General features: G+C 36.4%; 1 protein-coding gene across 1 annotated transcript in view; it reads left to right on the top strand.

The window, feature by feature from the left end:
* The window catches only part of CNTNAP2 (contactin associated protein like 2), a 1,004,683-nt gene that overhangs the window by 815,830 nt on the left and 169,117 nt on the right, over positions 1-19,736 (top strand). Inside the window, exon 14 of the mRNA XM_018075661.2 lies at positions 6,005-6,161. Coding sequence (XP_017931150.2) covers positions 6,005-6,161 — 157 coding nt within the window. The remainder of the gene's footprint in view (positions 1-6,004; positions 6,162-19,736) is intronic.

Consider the following 19,736-nt stretch of genomic DNA (forward strand, 5'->3'; position numbering starts at 1 on the left):
AATAGAAAATTGCTAAAACATTAATTAAAATAAAAACAATCTCAATACAACCACATATAGATATTATTTAAGAACTCTCATTTTATTTTAGAAGATTCACTTTAAAAGTCAGTTTCTACACAGGTACTGTCATTGAAATATGGAAATGTGACCTGCCAGACAGACTCTTCTCTGAGTTCTGTTCTCTCAGTTTCAAATCATTCAGCCTTCTGGGTAACCACTTAATCTGATAGAGTTTGCCCACAATCCACCCGGATTGCAAGCGGTAGCAGAATCTCTCTACAGCGTAGCATCTTCAGTTGGCAGTGTCCGCTCTTGTCATGAGTCTCCTCGGCAGCTGCGCGTTGAGTCTGGGCGGGCAACTCCGAGATACGGGACAGGGGCAGCATACCTGCAAAGTGTCTGATCAGCTTCTTGTTGGTGCTAAGCATGCACATAATAATAAAGATGAGGAAAAATCAAATCAGCACAAAGTAAACTTGGTCCGCAAAGCCTTCCCAGCTTTGACACCCTGGACTTTAAGAATCCGAAATTGGAACATGTGGATGTACTTAATTCATGAGTGACATCAAACCACGTTTGCTCATTTTTCCCAAACACTAAGCCTTCAAAAGCTAAGGTAAATGCCTCACAATGTTCGTAAAAATTATTTTACCTGAGCGGAATAGATACTGCTGATGGTGTGAGGAAAAAGTTGGCAATAAGAAGTAAGGTGAAAGCCATGAAGCACGCAGCCATATTAGCATGCTGAACTTTTCAAACGGTGACAAAATTATTCTTTCAGTGTCTGCTTCTGCAATGCAATATCAGATAAAATTCCTGCACAGGCGTTAATGAGCCATGATCTTAAATCGAGTTACCCTTGTGTGAGGCTAAAGGTGCTGTGTGTTATAGTGTAGCTTAATGGAAAATGCACATGTATTTCATTCAAAAATAGAAGAATTATGCTTGGCTTTCCACATGTCCAGATTGACTGTTTGTAATTTTTGTCTCTAATTTCATCATTGTATATTATCCCTGGGAAATAGCTTTCATTTCTTACTGTGGTTAATTTAGGTGTCCAAAACTGCGATATGTTTTCATAAGATGCCTTTGGGCCTATTCTGTTACTAATAAGAACTGGGTAATTGATTCAACCTGTCCCATTCAAAAGAAATGAAGAAGTGAACAAAAGAGTTTTTTGTGAAAAGAATAACAATTATACACGTTGTGCAATTGTTGTTGACATTCCTTAATATTTATTAGGGAACATTTAATATTAATGGATAAATAGAACGGACACATTAAAAAAAAAAAAAATAAAAGTTCAATTCAAACTTTACCAGTCCAGTAAATGAGCACCTAATTGTTTGCATGGGAACAACTAAATGTAGTTATTGAAGATAGGTGGGCTCCCCAGTAAGTAGTTTTCACCAATCTCGTTTTTCAGAGGTTCTGAGTCATTGACTTCCATTTGAAAGTGTTCCTAGTATTAAGGACCAGACAGAGGTCAGGAAACTTTCCTGTAAACAGACACTAACATAAATAGGTAGAAATGTACCCTCTAGCATCCTTAAAAAAGTGAATGAATGATGAGAGAGTGCAAAGAGGTAATAGCAAAACTCGGATCTTTTCTCCAAATCTTGCCTCCCATTCCCCCTCTCAGGCATAGAACTCCAAATGAGACAGGCCATAATCTTAGTAGGGCTGCCAATATTAATTTCTTCCCAAAACAAAGTGCTAGGACTGGGAAAGAGCTGGGACAGAGAACCAAAGAGAGAACCTTGGGTGTTCACCGCTGTTGCTCGTTTGTTTACAGAAGCTGGAAAAGGTGCTTAAGAATAATTGCTGGAGAGAACAGCCACCTTTCTTGCAGCAGAAACTGCACACTTCCACTCTTCCTTCGGCAGCCATGGGAGTCAGCCAGGCTTTGCAGAGCTTTTTACAAAAAGGGCTGTCTTTTAATGAAGGAAGAATGAAGAGGTTGGAGGAAAATTTGGTATAGGGAGGAGGTGGTTAATGAAAGACAAGTATTTATCTTCTCCAGGTAATTTACAAATAAATACATCTGTCCACTTAATTGAGTTCCCTAATCTGCGTTCTCTCAGTTTTGCTGCTTCAGTTACCAATAGTGAACAGCTAGAAAGAAGAGCCTTGAAATATTGAAAGCAACACCAGTTTAATTATTCAGTTGCGTTAAAAATAATAAAACCAATTGTTTATATTAAATTCTCAGTAGAATACAAAGTGTACTTTCAAAAGTAATACATTTTGAGACTGTTCAGCGATGTTAGAAATAAATATAATATTGACTATTAAGAATTCTGTTCATACTACATTAACTTTTGTTGAGTAGGGTTTTATATTAAATGAAATAGTTCACACAAAGATACATTTATGATATGAAAAAAAATCACTTTTTTATGACTCTCTGAGAGAATACAAAGAAGTTTCCTTAGTTTTTACTTTTTCTTGAATATTCTGTACAAGAAGACAACTTGACAGAAAAGTGGAAGGGAAGTGGAAAGGCATCCTGATCGTAACTCAGTACACACAAAGTTAAACACTTCCCACAACAGCCCTTGAAGAAGAGCTGTTTTGTGTCCAAGGAGCAGTTCTGCATCAAGACTTAACTTTAAAGGATCCCATGCAGGCAGAGGGTCTCTGTCCTGCTCCATCTTCTCGTAATGCTAAACCTGGGAGTGATGCAGGGAGGGGGAAGCACTCAATCAATGACAACAAGAAAGCTAACCCATCACTCAAAATTTATTCCTAACATAAGAAAAGATAACTTAAAAGCCAGAAGAAATATTTTCTGTTACTACTTGTCATTGCAATACACTTGAAAACTTATATATATAACTTTTTCCCTCCACTGTTTTCTGTCGTTAAACTGAATGTATATACTTTTAATGCGTTAAGACCAATACTATTGCTATTTTAGCAGAATAATAATTTATGATAAAATACTGTCATGCTTAGAATAACATCCTTTAATGATCAGTCTTCATATTGTATGGCACAGCTCTTTCTAATTAGATCAGCTCTTTCCAAAAGCTTCTAAAACAGAAAAGAAAACAAAGGGCTCTGGGGCAGAAAGATTTACATTCTCAAAAGGAGACTACAGATGTAAAACAAAAGGTGAAATGTGAGAGGGGAACAGTGGTTCTGTTTCTAAATATTTTTTCCTGCATGATTCATCATTTTCCCTTCTAGTCTTTCTTTTCTATTGCTTTTTTCAGTCTCTGCATTTGCAGGGTTTTACTATTTGTTATGCCCAGTCATAGCGGTGTCTGCAATATAACTTCATGGCATTCCTGATTTGAAGCATATGAACCTTAGACAAAATGCTGCTCATCTGTTTCTTGGCTGACGTGAAACAGGAAGACCACAGAGGGCTGTTCTCATTTGTCTGTCACAGAGCAAATGGGACACAACTGTGTCTCCACACATTTTTCTTTTATTAACCATAGATGGTTAAGGAGCTTCAAAACCTTCTATGGACACCGTGATACAGGATGATCTGGTGTGAGGCTCATCTTATTCCTGTGCGTGGGGTTACGTCCTAATGGGAAGTCTGCCCCACTGCATGGCTGCCACCTAATGAGAGCTGTCTACCAAGATCCCCTCTGTTACAAGCCCAAGCATAATATGCTGGGCAATCAGTCTGTTGGTGATGTTCACAAGGCAGTGCTGTGATTATCGGCTGTGGGGATGTCTAGCAGAAAATGTGCTGAATGCAAACCCTCTAAAATTTTATATTCCCTCCTTGGCCTTTCTGGAAATTTTAAACATACATGTTAGTCTTTTCCTAAATTCATTTGTGTAGGTCTTTTCTTCAGAATGAAGAGGCTTGTGTCCAAATGGGGCCACATCCCTAGCTAGTGTATATGCACAGTGAAAACAATGAATGTGAAAAATAGCTCTGGCTTTGCTAGAATACATTGTAGGTTTAAAACTGTGCATCAATTGTCAATTAGATGAGTTCAAACATGCCCCATTTGTGTCTGTCACCATGGACTGTGACAGCCGTCACTGTAGTCTGTAATTCTGCCATCACTTTCATCTGCTTTAGTTATTCTACCTGTTTCTGAATTTTTAATCCTCTTTTTGACAATTCTAAGTAATTTTTTTTTCTGGCGCTTTAATTAGCAGTTTTGCTTCCCAGTGAATTACTTGCTGACTGAATCATGCAATCCTTCACTTGACAGCAAGGGTGTAAACAAAGAGAATTTTGAGTAACAGTCAAAACTGCAGCATTGCCGCTACGTTATAAAAACTAGCTTCAAATATGAGATGGGAAAAAAAATAAAATAGGAGTTTTAGATATCATTAATGCTGTAGTTGGATCCTGTATCAGTAAAATAATTCTGTCATTCACTATGGAAAGATAACATTTACTCTTAAATACTTATTAAATAATCTTTTGTAAGCCAGTGCTACGTACTGTCAGAATTGTTAGATCGTGTTGCAGGTTGGGAATGCTGCTACAGCATTCACATGGCATGTTCTTCTAACTTGCAGCACTTAGTTCCATGACAGTTGAGTCACAGAAGCTAAAATGACCAATTTAGTGTCTAGAATAAAGTCATGCTATTACCATACCCATTGCATTAGCACTAGAGCTGAATGGCCACACTGTGCAGCATAATAACATCTAATGAAAACCTTCAGCTGCCACGAATTTTTCACATTGCTGTATTTTCATTACCTTTGTATGATATTTAACAATTCAAGAACATTGAAAAAAGTCAGTGTTTTCAGAGAGCTGTGTATTTTTGGGATTTGGTGTTCTTTAAACATGTGTGCAGATATTTGATTGTGCTCTTCGTCTCTGGAATTTACTTTAGAGTTTGGTGTGAATTACTTTCAACGTATGTCTGCAATAAGTGAACTGGCTATTTTAAGGATAATGCATGTAGTTTTTTGGGGATGTGTGAGATGTGCAAACAGAAAATTATCAAAAGTAGAATACCTATTATGTAGTATTTTTCTTGTAAAATTTATTGATAAGTGAATTCCATGCAAATAGTTTAATTTGATTTAATGTAAAAATACAAACAGTAGATTAGATGAGAGAAAAGAGACATTTTTAAAAAACATGATTATAGGCTGAGCTTAATCATTATTTTTCAATGTGAAAAATCACTAAGATAAGTACATTGAGATTTAGTGAGTTATTCACATGTGTTTGAAGTTAAGCTCATATTTAAGTGTCTTGCTGAACCAGATGTAAAAAAAAAATCTGGTAAGGGCAGTTTTTCAAAGTAGAAATTAAAGTGGAAGGATTTTATTTATTTATTTGTACATGAGAGGCTTAGTTAGTCCAAAAGGATTAGAAACAAACTTACAGCAATATATGGAAATATCAAGTTACAGACCCAATGCCAAGAAATATGATTACATCAAAGTTCAAAACACTTCTGCTAAATTATTAAATTTTTAAAAAATATATATTTTTTTAAAATAATTAAGATGCTTTTGGAGTTTGATAATATCTCTTTACACTTTGTTTTGGAGAGAGTATGATGAACATGTTTGTTTTTCAGTGAAGACAGAATAATTTCTAATTAAAAACTGTTATATAAAATAAAATAAAATACAAAATAAAAAAAAATAAATGTATCTTTCCATGCAGCATTTGTGTTCAAATATTGAAATAATCCATCTGATAGCTTACTTTATGAGTTTGAAATTAATTGAAAATAGTTATGGAATTGCACATATTTTCATTATATAAACAGAGAGTAATTAAAAATTTAAATAAAGAGCATATAAGATAAAAAATAATTAATTTCAATCATTATAAATTGCATGAATCGCAAGAAAAGAAAATGTGTTCTGTTTACCTGGTAAGGTCCTTTGAATTGCTCAGTAATGATGAATTCATTTGTTTACCAGAAATATGGGATGGCTCCAGTTGTGTGTTGTTAGTATTTGCATATTAAACAGCTAAGCTCAGTCAATGCATTATGGAGCACTACCTCTTTGATGCATCATAACTTTGCATTTTCATTCCTTGCAGAAGGGAATCCATATACCTGGTGGGTTGGAAAAGCCAATGAGAAGCACTACTATTGGGGCGGATCAGGACCTGGCATTCAAAAATGTGCCTGCGGCATCGAACGCAACTGTACTGATCCCAAGTACTACTGCAACTGTGATGCTGATTATAAGCAATGGTGAGTGGTTTACAAAGTGGTAGGATGAGAATGACCAAATCTCTTCACTTTTACAACACTGTCATTACTTTGAATATCTCTTTTTTCTACATTTCCTTTCTTACCAAAGAACAAAGGCAAAAATATTATATTTGTGACCCTCCTGCAACGTTACCTATCCATGTCTTCATTTCCATTTTATTCACAGTATCTGTGACTGTCAAATATAAGGACTACTATATTTATGTTTTCAAGCCCACTGAGCTATAGAAAAGAATGCTAGAATTGCAAAGGCAAGTTCTCACAAGAAAGGCCAGCATTTTAGCTGCCAATGTAACTTTGTCTCCATCAGATTCAGTTATATTACAATACAGTACTAATTTTATCTCTACAACTTCATTTTTTTCCCCGGAATTTCTCCTTTTTGTGGTGTTGTTGCTGCATTTGAATGTGAGAATATGAATTCAAATCACTCATCTATTGCCTCTCACCCTCATTATCCATCTTTCATGAGAAAAATGTGTTAAGAACTAGATGTATGATAGAACAAGGCTCTGTATTTTGAAGGAAGCTATTGGACTTTTGTACTGAGGAGCCCAGAACTGGACTCAGCACTCCAAGTGTGGCCTTACCAGAGCTGAGCAGAAAAGGGTAGCCTCCCCTGGCCTGCAGGCAACACTTTGCCTAATATATCCCAGGTTAGCATTGGCCTTCTTGGCCTCAAACGCTCGTTGTTGGCTCATGTTCAACCTGATGTCCACCAGGACTCTCAGGGCCTTTTCTGCCAAACTGCTTCCCAGCTGGGTGGCTCCCAACACATGCTGGTGCATGGGGTTGTTTTTCCCCAGGTGCAGGGCTTTACACTCTTTGCTGTTGAACTTCATTGTATTTCTGTGTACCTCTTTCTTCAGCTTGTGAAGATCCCTTTGAATAGCAGCATGACCCTCTGGCGTATCAACCACTGTTCCCAGTTTGGTGTGATCTGTAAGAAAGAAGTGTGAAAAATACAAAATTAGAGTAATAAAAGAAATCTTTCAGGCCATGAAAAAATTATAGATTAAGATGTGGAAAATCAAATATTTCTAAAGACATTGCCTCCCAAAGCTTTGACATTATTAGAATAGTTTGTTGTTAGTTATGATATGGGGTGAATTATAGAACACCACAGAGATAGAGAAGTCAATATTAGAGACAGGGGAATCAGACATGCTGTCAAAGTTCAGAGGTAGAATTATACACAAAGTGAAGAATATAAAGTCAGAGGACTCCAACTCAAGTATAGGCACTGGAGCAATGTGGCAGGAGGGAGGTAGGTTTGGTTCTGTGTCAAAATGGTAATGATAAAAGAAAGATATTGTAATAATGATTACAATAATGGTAGAACTAGGAGCACTTACAATTTTCATTGCCTGGGGCACTGGATGCATATCCATGAATAATGGTCTCTGTACCATATGTTGAGTGTTTTCTTTTACACTAAGGGAAATGTGTAGGGGAAATAGCATTGACTTTTGATCTCTTCTTAAAGACTCTCAAAGAGTCACAAATGGCAATTTAATAAGCAGTGTTCTCTAAATAATCTTTTTCTGTAACCTCTACATCCCCATATACACCAAGATTATCTGTATTCTACCAATAAATTGATTCGTACAATTATTAGATTTAAGTCTAAGATAGGGTTGCCATAAAAGATATTCAGCTGTTTACTCAGAATTCATACAAGAATATATTTATACAGTATTTCTCTAAATACATATCATAATTTTTTCAGGACAACTACAGTTTATTACAGGACTGTTCATGAAAAGTAATTATACAACTGGGTATTATATTCTAATCTGTGGTGTGTGTAAATCACAGGAAGAAACAAATGACTTATTATAGTCTTAAAGGGCATTTTGTTCAAAATTCATATTTTCAGTTTGGTTTTGGCAAAATCTAGTCCTTTCCATAGTCATACCTTTTGAGTTTGAGAGTTATTTTGAGAAGTCCTACTTAGGAATTTTATCTAGCCAGGTTGATCAATATCTAAAAAGCAAGTGAGCTTCAGAGCAGAGAGCTTGATGACTTCAAGCATCAGGGCCAGAATATAAGCAGGGCCTCCAGCAAGGATGTACTCAGTTCTAGTGACAGCAAAACAGCTGCCGGTTTAGACCACAGAATCTGCAACAGTTTATGATGAGCAGACAGGTCTCAGTTCACAGATTGACAAAGCAACTAGCCACAGCTGTCACTATAGCTCATCAGCACAACTAATTTTAGAAAAACTTACAGTCCTCAAACAGAAGGGCTGAGTAAAGGCTGAAATGGGGCTGAGAGACCAGGTGGGACTTTTGCCATAATTGCATATCTTATCCATAGCTGGGAGCACTGCATTAGATTTTAGTATGCATACAATGATGTTCTGCTCCTGCCCAGGTAATGTGGGAAAAGTTGTTTTGCATTATTTAGGGTTTGCAGGGGGAAGACAGAGTGGGGAGAAGTCAGTAGCCACAGCAGCAACTATACTAGAAAAGGTAAAGAAATAAAATGAGAAAAGAAGTCTGCTGCATGGAAATTGTGAAAATGAAAGGTGAAAAGGAAGAGTGAGATTCAGCACAGAGATTTTTAAAGGAGATTGGGGAGCCACTGAAAAGTGGCTCAGGCTGAATCAGAATGATGTAGTGTAAGTAGAATATTGTCCACAGTTTTTATTGTAGAAATTAGAAATTGTGTTAGAAATGAAGAAAGGAATTAGTTTGATGAATCATCTCATAGCAAAACTAGGAGAATGCTCCCCTGGAGAACTGGATTCTAACCCTGCCTCTGGAACCACATTCCTGCATGATGCTTCTGACGTTTCGTAAGCCATTTCTTCACAGAACAGTCAGTAGTTTAATCCTCATTTTCTGGGGATCTAACTGAAAACCCAGAGGTCTACTTTGTGCAATTACCAAACATTCACAGCTGCAACCAGAATAAGGGATCATTCTCTCTCAATGTATCTATGCCATCCTTCAAAGAAAAAAAAAAAGCCTGCAGGAATCTCAGTTTGAGCACTAAGTATGTGTTCTCAGCCTCAACATCCAAACTGTAGAATGGAAATTATGCCAGATAGTAGCCCATGGAGGTATTGCAAAGCTAAGTAGATATATGAAGCAATCATCTGCTGTACTAATGAGCACTATAAAAACTCCAAAGAGAAAAAGCAGTCTTTCTAGAAAGATTTGAAATAACACATTAGACATAAAATGGGATTTACATATTGAAGCATGCGAATAAATTTGGAGAGCAAGCAGTGTTTTACGAAGTGAGTATTGTCTGCCTCCTATACTGAACAATGCTGGAGCCCCCTGGAATAAATAATAATCAGTGACAAGTCAAGGACTGTATCACGGTGATAGGTACAGGATACAAATTAAAGCTCTTTAGGCAGGCTGAAGTGCTTCTTTTTCTTACATTTTGTGTTTGGTTTGATTTGAGTTTTTTAACCAAGTATGTGAGTAATTTTGTGTAAGTATAGAACCAGCTGTGTTAATCATGGGCTCAATTACAGTGTAACTTTTCCCAGGCGTTAGCATACACCATAAGCTTGATAAACCTTGCATCTGGACAGTTGTTCTATTAATGCTTTTTAAAATTTCACTGAGCAACTTTACACTTGTCTATTTGAATAAAATAGTTGTAGAGCTATTTAGCACATGCCTAATGTGTTGATTATCATACCTAGATAGTAGATAAGCCAAATGGTATATATTGTCAGTGATATGTAATTCAAATTTATGTGTATTTGCACACATCATCTAAAATAGAACCATATTCTTAAAAGAAACCCATGTTGCTACTGCAATGTAAGTATTAAGTAATCATTTTTGTCATGATAAAGAAACAAAAACATAGGTGGGAAGAGCTACACCCAGAGTAATCTTGCCAAAATTATCCTTAGTCCAAAATTATCCTTGACTTGTGTCCAAAATGAAATTAATTCAGAGTTAAATGATTCAGATTATATAAAAAGGTTAGTTTTTGCTTCCTAACAAAGATAATTTTTTAGAGAGTGTGTTGGTGACATTCAAAGTCAGATTGCCTCATCCTGAGAGAATAAAATCTACTAAGGTAGTTGTTATTAGTAACAAGAGTTTCTCTGGGTTCCTATTAAACAAAATCATAATCATATGAGTAATTTTAGGTAAAATGTAGGGCTTTAAAAAAAAAAAAGGCTTATTTGAATAAAAACATTATTATTACAATTTAAACAGTTCCTTAAAAAAATGGCTGGCATTGTAGAGACACTCACACTGTACCAATTCTGTATCAATTAAGTAGCAAGTGTAAAGATCTGCAAAGCAATTTTGATTCCTAATCTCCTTTGACCCTAAAGTCACTCAGATTGGCCAAAGTTTCTACACCACAGGCTCCTTACTTTTTATTACATAGCAATCACAGTAGGTCTGAAGACATAATATGATACTGTTCAAGGATTTACTCAGAAAAAGTGCCATAAGAATCTCATTTAGCACTTCGTGATGTGAATGCACTTCAGCAATCTACTGATACATATACTAAGCAAGCACGAGCTCTGATACGAAATAATCTAATTAATATACTATGGGGTAAGCACAGGTAAAAGCTCTAGCCTAAAAGCAGCATTTAACACAAGTAGAGCACATTTCTCACCCAAGGCGTCACTCTGGGGGGTAGAGAAGATGGACTCAGCCCGTTGACTGATCCCAGCAGTGTCAGTGGAGGTCTCCCACTTCCACCCTATCTCCAATACTATTTTCTTTATGTTTGGGTGGAGTTTGAGTGACTCTAGTCAAAAATACTTTTCATTTCCAGTTGATGTACCTAATGAGGGGGTGATGTTTGTAGTTGATGTTTGTGGTTTGGCACCTGAGGAGGGGGTTTGATATGGTTTTTGGCTTCAGCAGCAGAACATCTTGATTCTCCCTTATCAGGCATACTGTAAGGTCTTAGTACTGCAGTGTTCTCCCATTCTGCTGGGATTAGAATGGAGGGGGACCACGTAGTCTCCACTTTGTTCCACACTCTGTTCTGTTTCTCTGAGCAGATGTTTATCCTCGTACTGGAGAACATGTCAACCTCCATCCATACAGATAGTTGCAGCTACTGTTTACCTTAAAATTCTGAATCCCCTCTAGGTTTAACTCTATCCACCATCCCACAGGTGTTTTCTAGAAAGCTCTGTAGGATACATCCCCCCTTCCCTTCACAACTCTTCTCCTTCAAAGTGAGTTTCAGAAGAAAGTTTCAGGTCCTGGAAAAAGATGACTAAACAGACCTCAAAATGACATGACTTGTTTGACTGACAGGCATATGGTGGATCTTGAAATGCCAGCCTGAGGCTGTGGCAGTGACAGGTAGGTCATTTACAGCCAGATATAACAGGATATTAAAGCCTCTTAGAGCTATAGGTAGACACCAAGTTTAGTATGTACTAATTACCATCGAAATCATTGATATTTCAGTTCCTGACTCCCTTAGGCACTTCTGAAAATCCATCTGTCCTTCATCCTTGTGTGATCTCAGTAACAGAGCTGCTGATGCAGAGAGAACTGGCTAGTTACATGACACTGGCTTCTCCTGTCCTTCATCAGAAGCTGATAACAATGTCTTTGGATATTTTTTCGGTTACTTTCCTATGTAGGCAGCAACTGGACTTTCCTCAGAGGTGCTATATGATCAGAAGTGCCTAGGTTATACACTCTCTGTAAAAAACAAAAAACCAAAACCAAACTGAGAACTTATTGTTGGCTTTACTTGACTACATTTGCTTTCAATTTAGTTACTATTTGTAGCATTATATAATGAAATCTTGAAAATGTAAAACCGAACAAATATGAATATATCTAAAAGGACTTGAAGGACTATAAAAGTTGTATTGAGGAACTTGCATTGAGGACTAGAAACACCCTATATATACATATACATCTATTTATATCTATATCTATAGCTATATGAAAAATTTCCAATTTAACCAGACAGATTGACAACATACAAAAATATTTATATAAGGTAACCATATATTTAAACAGTAACTAGCGAAACAGAGCTTTTGCTAAAATAGAGACCTGTATTTAACAAGAAAATACATTGCATTATATGAAACCAGAAAAGAAAAAAAATAACAGAAAAAATCTAGTAAGATTTGTGATGTCCTGCTTTTTTGCCTCACATCTGATAAAGATGATGAACCCAAATTTCCTAGAAATTGAGGAAATTTTGTAGCATTAAGTCACTGTTGCCTAAAGACTGAGGAGAAAAAAAGACTCCAGCGTAACTTAGTGTAGGAGATAAGAAGAGCAGAAGCTTTTAATGAGCCCTCAGGCCCCAGGAATACATACCCCTGTGTGTATACCCGGACACTGGTTCTATGGTTTTATAACAATGTCCATCCAATCCCAATTCTGTCCACCCCCCAGTTCTGCCCTATTCCACCCCTGGCACACCCCTTTGGAAATTGAGTCTGGGGGAGTTTGGGACCCCTCCTTCATCATCTTCATCCTCCTCGGAGCATGCACAGTCCTTGGAGTTCCTCCAAACTTCTGGGCTTGAAGGTCGTGATGTCTTCTGGTGCAGGCCTTAAGGTGTTTTTCTACAATTCTACCTTGAAAAGAAGACTAAACAGCTGGTGGAATTTTGAGGCATTGATATGGGATGAGGTTTGATATGTGTAAACATTATGCTACAGGGTAAGGGATATAATACAGTAAAAGACAGTAAGAGATTGCATGTTAATTATGCTGGTAGAGAATGTCAGCGCTTTGTCAGAGGATAATGGTGACTTCAGTGTGGAAATGATACCTGAGTTATGTGCTGCTGTAGTTACTTTTACTGGAAATACTGATATGTTAAAATCTACATCCACTATATAACTACTTCTAAAATCTATAAAAATTTAAAAAAATCAAAAACTCTGAGGCATCACCACCCCACTTTGAAAACTGTAATTCAACATTTTTGCAGAGCTTAAAGGTCACCTTTGAAATGACAGACCGGAAAACACATTAATTAATTGTGTTTTATGTTGTGTTCGTGTGCAGTAATTACACCTCTTAATTGAATAAAAGTTGAAATACCAAAATTTATTTTTTAGTTATGCTTAAGGCACAAATTAGTTTTAGGGATGGAGACAGTGAAGCTTAGCTGACAAATTGCAGTACTTCATATGGTTGTTTTTCTTGTACTCCTACAAATCCAGACAACCTTTTGTAGGTTTTTCAGGGTTACCTTGCAAAGTTCCTTTGTACACTGACATCAGCATCTAATGTTAATATATTTCCAGTCAATCAAAATTTAGCAGTGTGACAGTATGTAATGGCACAGAATAAAAATCTTCATGAAGAGGGACACTAAAGACAGAAAGTCAAGCATTCAGACCTCAGGAAATGTTAGGTTTAATACAGCTGGTAGCACTTCTTTTCCAAGTGATTGGTAGATTTGAGCTGAAACTTCCACCAACAGAAAAAACAGATAGCCAGAAGCCAGTAAGTTCATTTCTTCTAGTTATAATTTGACCATTAAAACTACTCTGGTAGGGAAAAGGAGCAAGTGACTGGCTATTAAATAGGCTGCTGTCTGTTCTGCATTTCTCAGCTGTGCTCATCAGATGTAACTGGTGTGCAATATTGAAAGAGAGATTGTATGCTGAACATTAAGTGAATTCTGTCCTCTTATTTTTATAACCTGTTCTATGTTTCCACTTATAGAAATTATATATACCTTATGCTTGTCCATTAAGCATTTCTCCTTTTTGTTTCTTCCGTAAGAAAAGCTTGGTTTTGTTACTGATGACAAGAGATAAAAAGTTTGGGAGACAGAAATTTTTAAACTGGAGCACTTGGTCATGCCACAGATGTGCTAAGTAGTGCCTTTCAAATTCTCTTTTGCTTGTACCTTGGTACCATAGTAGGACTCTTAGACACAGACCAGGACTCTATTAGACAAGACTGTCTACAAACACAAAGAGACTGGGTTTTAGCTCAGTGCTGTACATTTACTACAGTAAATATGCACATAAAACTAGATTGAGTGATCTAAAAGTTAATTTAAGGGCAGATGAAGGGCACAGCAACTCTTGTACAATAAGTGTTCAGGCTACTGCTTTTATGTAGACTTTGAAGGACAGACAATACCTGCTACCTGGAGTTACCCCTAATGTTTGTGTTGTATTTCTAATGATCTGGCAGCTCTAGTCCAAGATCCATGAAAACCTAGGATCACTCAGATTGCTCTTTCTCCTTTAGAGATGTTCCATGCAAGTACTGACAACAGCCACATGTATGTAGCTCGTGGGAACTGACAGATTGGCAACCTGTACTAATACACGTTAATGGGATTAGAAGTTTCAGGATTCAATGAATCATGAAACTTATTCATTGAAGTGAATTATGAAACATGTAAATTTGGCTTGTGTTTTCTCTCTTTTCCCTTCTGTATTATTCATCTTAGAGACTTCATTCTGGTGTTGTTTATAACCACTTGGAGTTTAGCTGTCATCCCACTCACTGACAGTAAAGAAAGCATTTCCTTTAATGCTTATGGCTCATGGCAGTGACCAAACATCTGAGAAACAAAGTCGTAACTTTCTCCAAAACTGAAAATATGCGGAAGATGTGGACTTTTATGTGACATGAAATAACTCTTTGGCAACATGCCTTGTCTTTGTTAAAATGGTCCCTTCTTACTCAGTGTTATTTATTCAGTCCTGTGAACTCATTGTGCAGTTACTATGATTTTTCATCCTGCAATCAATGCAAAACTAGCATAGCTAAGAATGAGGAAACGGGGATCTGTACTGCTTCATGCATCATGAGCAGAGTCTTTTACCTTGCTGTAAATGTGAAAATGGTCAAGCTCTAGCAACCTGCTAAGGATGAAGATGATTCCCATTTGACTTCAGGTTCATTCATCATTCATTATTAGCAGTAGTGAATTAACCTAAAGGGGATAGAGATGAAAAGGAGAAGTTTTTATTAATTTGCTCTGTAAATCACTATGAGACAAAAAGCGAGTGTTCATCCTGCTGCCAATGTCACTTCTGAGTGTTGCTGTTCAGGCTTTCTTGTGTTCAGCTGACTTCAGTTCCAACTGCTCACAGACTGATGCTCTCATTCAGATCTTTTTAAGTTAGAGAATCACTCAACAGTGGCACTGAAAAAAAATTATCGCGACTAGGTATCTTTAATTATTATTCTCTGGCATATTCTTACAATTGTTAGAAACATCTTATCTTTTTTGCAGAATTCTAAGAAATTTCTGAGAAGGTTTATGAATTAGCAGGTGAAAATGCAGATATGTGATTTTTAATTCTACAATAGAGATGATTTGAATATTATTTCCAGCATATATGTATTGTTTTTGTTATTAAACTTCATGATTAGTGTCAGTGACAAGTCGAGTGAACAAGAACAAAAATGTCTACTATGTCTTGCCTAGAAAGATGCAGAGTTTTTAGCCTGAATGAAAAGCTTTTGGTCTTAGCTTTACAGCAAATGACCTTAATGCCACAGCTTGTCAGATAAGAGCAGAGTACACTGAGCACTGTGCACTGCAGAACTTTCAGCTGCCAATTATTTTCTCCTTTTCCTCCTCCTTTTATTTCTGGGCCAACTTAAAGAGTAATGACTCTGCCCTCAGTGCCATGCTATGAAGATGAAATCACCCCAGTGCTGACCAGCACAATGTATTTCACTCAGTACCTGACACTGCTTAGGTCTTGAAGAGAGTGCTTTTCTTTTCTCTTAAATTGTTGGACTCCCATGACTTTTTTATTTCTGAATCAGTGCAGTCATATGTAGAAGACATCTAAAATCCATGACAACCTGTGTTATAGGGTAGATGAAGACAGAAGTGTATGCTTGGCTGTTATTACTATTAGCAGTCATATTTTAGCTAAAACAATCACAAGGGAGCCCATCAAGTTGAAGGTGTTAAGCCTCCAATGTAAACAGAAGTTATACCTGTTTATCTGTTTGCACTTTGTTCTTTGGTATACCAGGACATATATATGTATAAGGGGAAGAGTGAAAATAATCATGTGGGAGGGAGAGTGGGAGGGTTTTGGGGAAGAGAGAAACTGAAGCCCTTAAGACATATTTTTTGTATCAGGTCCCAGACTTGATGGGGATATTTTCTTCAGAGAGACTAATCAAAATATCTTGTCAGTTCATCACCAAGGTAGTAGCAAAACTTTAGCATTTGAAGGAAGAATCATTCTTTATCCTTTTCTCATTTTGCCCCATAGCAGATTCTTAACACTGCAAAAGACCTGGTAAAGAAAAAGAAGAAAAAAACAATAGGCAAGACTTACCTGCAGTATTATGTTTGCTTGGGGACTATTGTTATATGCATAGGGCATTATTTTACTGTCAAAAGGAAGATTGCTTGCACTATCTGTGATAAACACTTGAAGCAATCAAATACCCTTTCATACATAAAGTCTGAAAATAGAGCAAAAAGGTAATGGTTCTAATACCTAAAGAAAAGGTAGACTGCTCTTACTTATTTTTTCCTGCACTTAGGCTTGTAAAAGACGCTTAAATTCTATAAATTGTTTTAATATCATGCACTAGGTGTGGGTTTATCTTAGTTACTATTCGTGTTTCCCTCCTGGTTTGGGGTTTGTATGTGTGTGTTGCATAATGAAGGAATGCCCCAAGCTTTCCAAATTACTACTTGTCTGTAATTAATCATGGCTAGACAATTTGTCTCGGTTGCAACTCTCCCCACATGCCCTCCCCTTCCCCCTGCCCCATTCTCTAGCTATTTTTCTTTCCCCTGCCACCAGTTCACGTGCAGAATACTATATTTATGAAAATGGCTACATGTAGGAAGAAGGATCCCTGGAGACCCTGCAAAGTCTCTAAGAGCTATCTGAGTATGCAATGGAGACTTTGTAAATCAGGTACAAGGTAATTTGTTGCATTTTTGTCTCAAATCGCTTCCAACAGTCTTTAAATTGAAATTAAAATGCTACATGGATTCTTTACACTAGAAGTGTGACTTTACAAGTAAGCTTCCTTATGGGATTCAGATGGCTTATTTTTCATATTTCACTGAAGAAGAAGAAATGTTTTTCTGAGAAGAAATGGTTCTATCTAAAGCAATATCTAAGGACAGCTAATAAGTCATTTATCACAAGTACTATCTTTTGCTTGACTTTTGGTCAAGTGGAAGTTGTTTACCAGATTATGTTAAATTTAAATTGAGGTAAACAAAATCTTTCTTGAATTATGACTTGGAGCTGTTGCTTAAGTTATATAGTCACCTTTACTGAAACCTGAGCATATATATATTTATTTTTATAAATTATTTAGGACAAATCAAAGCCAAATGAAAATTAAGAAAAATCAAATTTCCAGGCAAACAGGCAAGTATAAAGGTAATAAAATAAAATCTGCTGGTAGTGTTGGAAAAGGTGATTAAAAAATACTACAGGCCTGTCATCTGGTATAAGACCTGCTTAAAACAGATGGGCAAAATGTCCTACTTTACACAGACACTAATAAACTTCTGGAACTTGCTGCCAGAGGAGGCTGTGCAAGCAGACATTAGTAGGTTCAGAAAAAGATTTAACAGATTCATGGAAAACAGGTCCATAAATGCATGCTGTAAGCACTGTGCACCGCATAACATTTTCAATGAAGAATGCAGTTCAGATTAGAGTATTGGGGAAGAACGGACAAATTCTTCCTGCCCATGGCAGGAATTACACATTTTTTTAAAACTTCACTAAGTACCTTGTGTAGTATCCTTTCTCATTTCCCCTGTTACTGTACTGTAATAAGTATGTGTGGATAAATACACACACAGACAAGAGGTAACGGTATCATAAAAAAACACAAAAAGGTAATAAAGAAATTAATCTCTTGGGTAAATTTGCATATCCTTGCAAAAAGGTCATCTGTCTTTTCAGCAAGAGCACTGCAAAAGAAGCCTAATTGAAATTAAATCAATTCTGAGAAATACATATGTGTGTGTTTACAAGCAGAGGGAAAGTATCCATATTTTGCTTGTGCTTGACAGCCAAGTGTTTACAGAATGAATGAAGACGTCTGTTAATTACCTCTGTGCTGCACCATTGCTTTAAATGTACTTGAGCATCTTGGACCATTTAGTTTCAGATAATTATTTCTTATGAATGGGGGTACATTTAAAATGTTTTATACTGGGATATTTAATTCCTCTTCTAACTAGAGGACTTTCACGATAATAGACCCCCCTTTCCTTCCTTAGTAGATGTAGAAACATCATTCATTGTGTTTATAGCACACTTTGGAGATAATCCTTTAAGGTTTTGGTTTGGTTTTGCTTGTTTTTTTAAAGCAATGGTTGTTATGAATTTCTTTTTCCATTTGTTTTTGGCATGGTTTGATGTTTGAAATAGCTGTTCAGTCCCCATCTACTTACCAGTTCCAGGATCATTTAAAGGATCTACCAAATGATGAGAACAACATAAAAAAACCCATGAATCTGATGCAGAAATAATTTTTAGACTACTTTTACTAATCGTTTTTCAGCTAGAAATAACTTTTCTGTATATTAGATAAGAAGAAAGAAAATATAATAATTTGTAGAGTCACTGATTCCAGCTTCAAACAGCAGTAGGTTAAGAAATCCTCATGTGGAGTAACGAGCTACAGATACACAAGCTATGTGGTATGTAAGAAAGGCTTAATAAAACTAGTCATCTGAGCTGATGGGGTAAGTGCCACTTTAAGAGAAGCATCACTGCTGGGGATTTGCCTTCTTCCACACACCCATGAAAGTAAAATGGGAAGCAATCTTCTGGGGCTCAGGCTGGAGACAAAAGCTGTACTATAGTTTAGTTCTCCAAGGACTGAAACTGAGGTCTTCTAAGGAGGCACAGTTAACAGATTATGTGTAATACCAAAAAAAAATTGTATTTCAAGAATGCAAAGTGATTATAGATACAGAAAGTAAGATATATTGTGGTTGGTACAATTAAATATTGAGGTCAGACAGAATAGAGAGACCTTACTGTAAAAAAGGCTCAAATGCCTAAGTTTTTTTAAAAATCAGTAGAGATATGCTTTTTACAGAAAGGAAGTAAATAGCCAGATAGTAACTTGGAATCTTAATAGCATGTGACATTACTTCTTTTCCCACATTTTGTCTTTTTATGAACTACTTAGATAGTTTATTATTTAGAAGAAGGCTGTTGGCATGCTTTTTTTTCTGTGTGATGCCTAGCAAGTAACTTAATTTTTCTTCCTCATCCAAAATGTCACCTGTGATATGGGAATAGGATAAGTGTAATTTTTTACACAGAGCAGAATCCAACACACCTGAATACAACATTTTTCATGTAAGACAGCTTTAGATTTACTGACAAACTATTATACAGAAGTCCAAAAGTAAGACTAAAAGGACTCAGATATAATCTATATTAAGAATAAACAAGCCCAAATGAAAAAATAGTTTGACATAAAAAGACAAAAGGGAGGATAAGCATGAAAAATGCTTACCAGGAGATACAAATTTCAAAGACAGAACTAACCTACATATAGAACCATAGAATCCTTTAAGTTAGAAAAGACCTTTAACATCATCAATTCCAACCATTAAGCTAAC

This window comes from Manacus vitellinus, unplaced genomic scaffold, assembly GCF_001715985.3.
Source record: "Manacus vitellinus isolate BGI_N305 unplaced genomic scaffold, ASM171598v3 scaffold_3_pilon, whole genome shotgun sequence".
In the NCBI taxonomy this organism is placed as follows: Eukaryota; Metazoa; Chordata; class Aves; order Passeriformes; family Pipridae; genus Manacus; species Manacus vitellinus.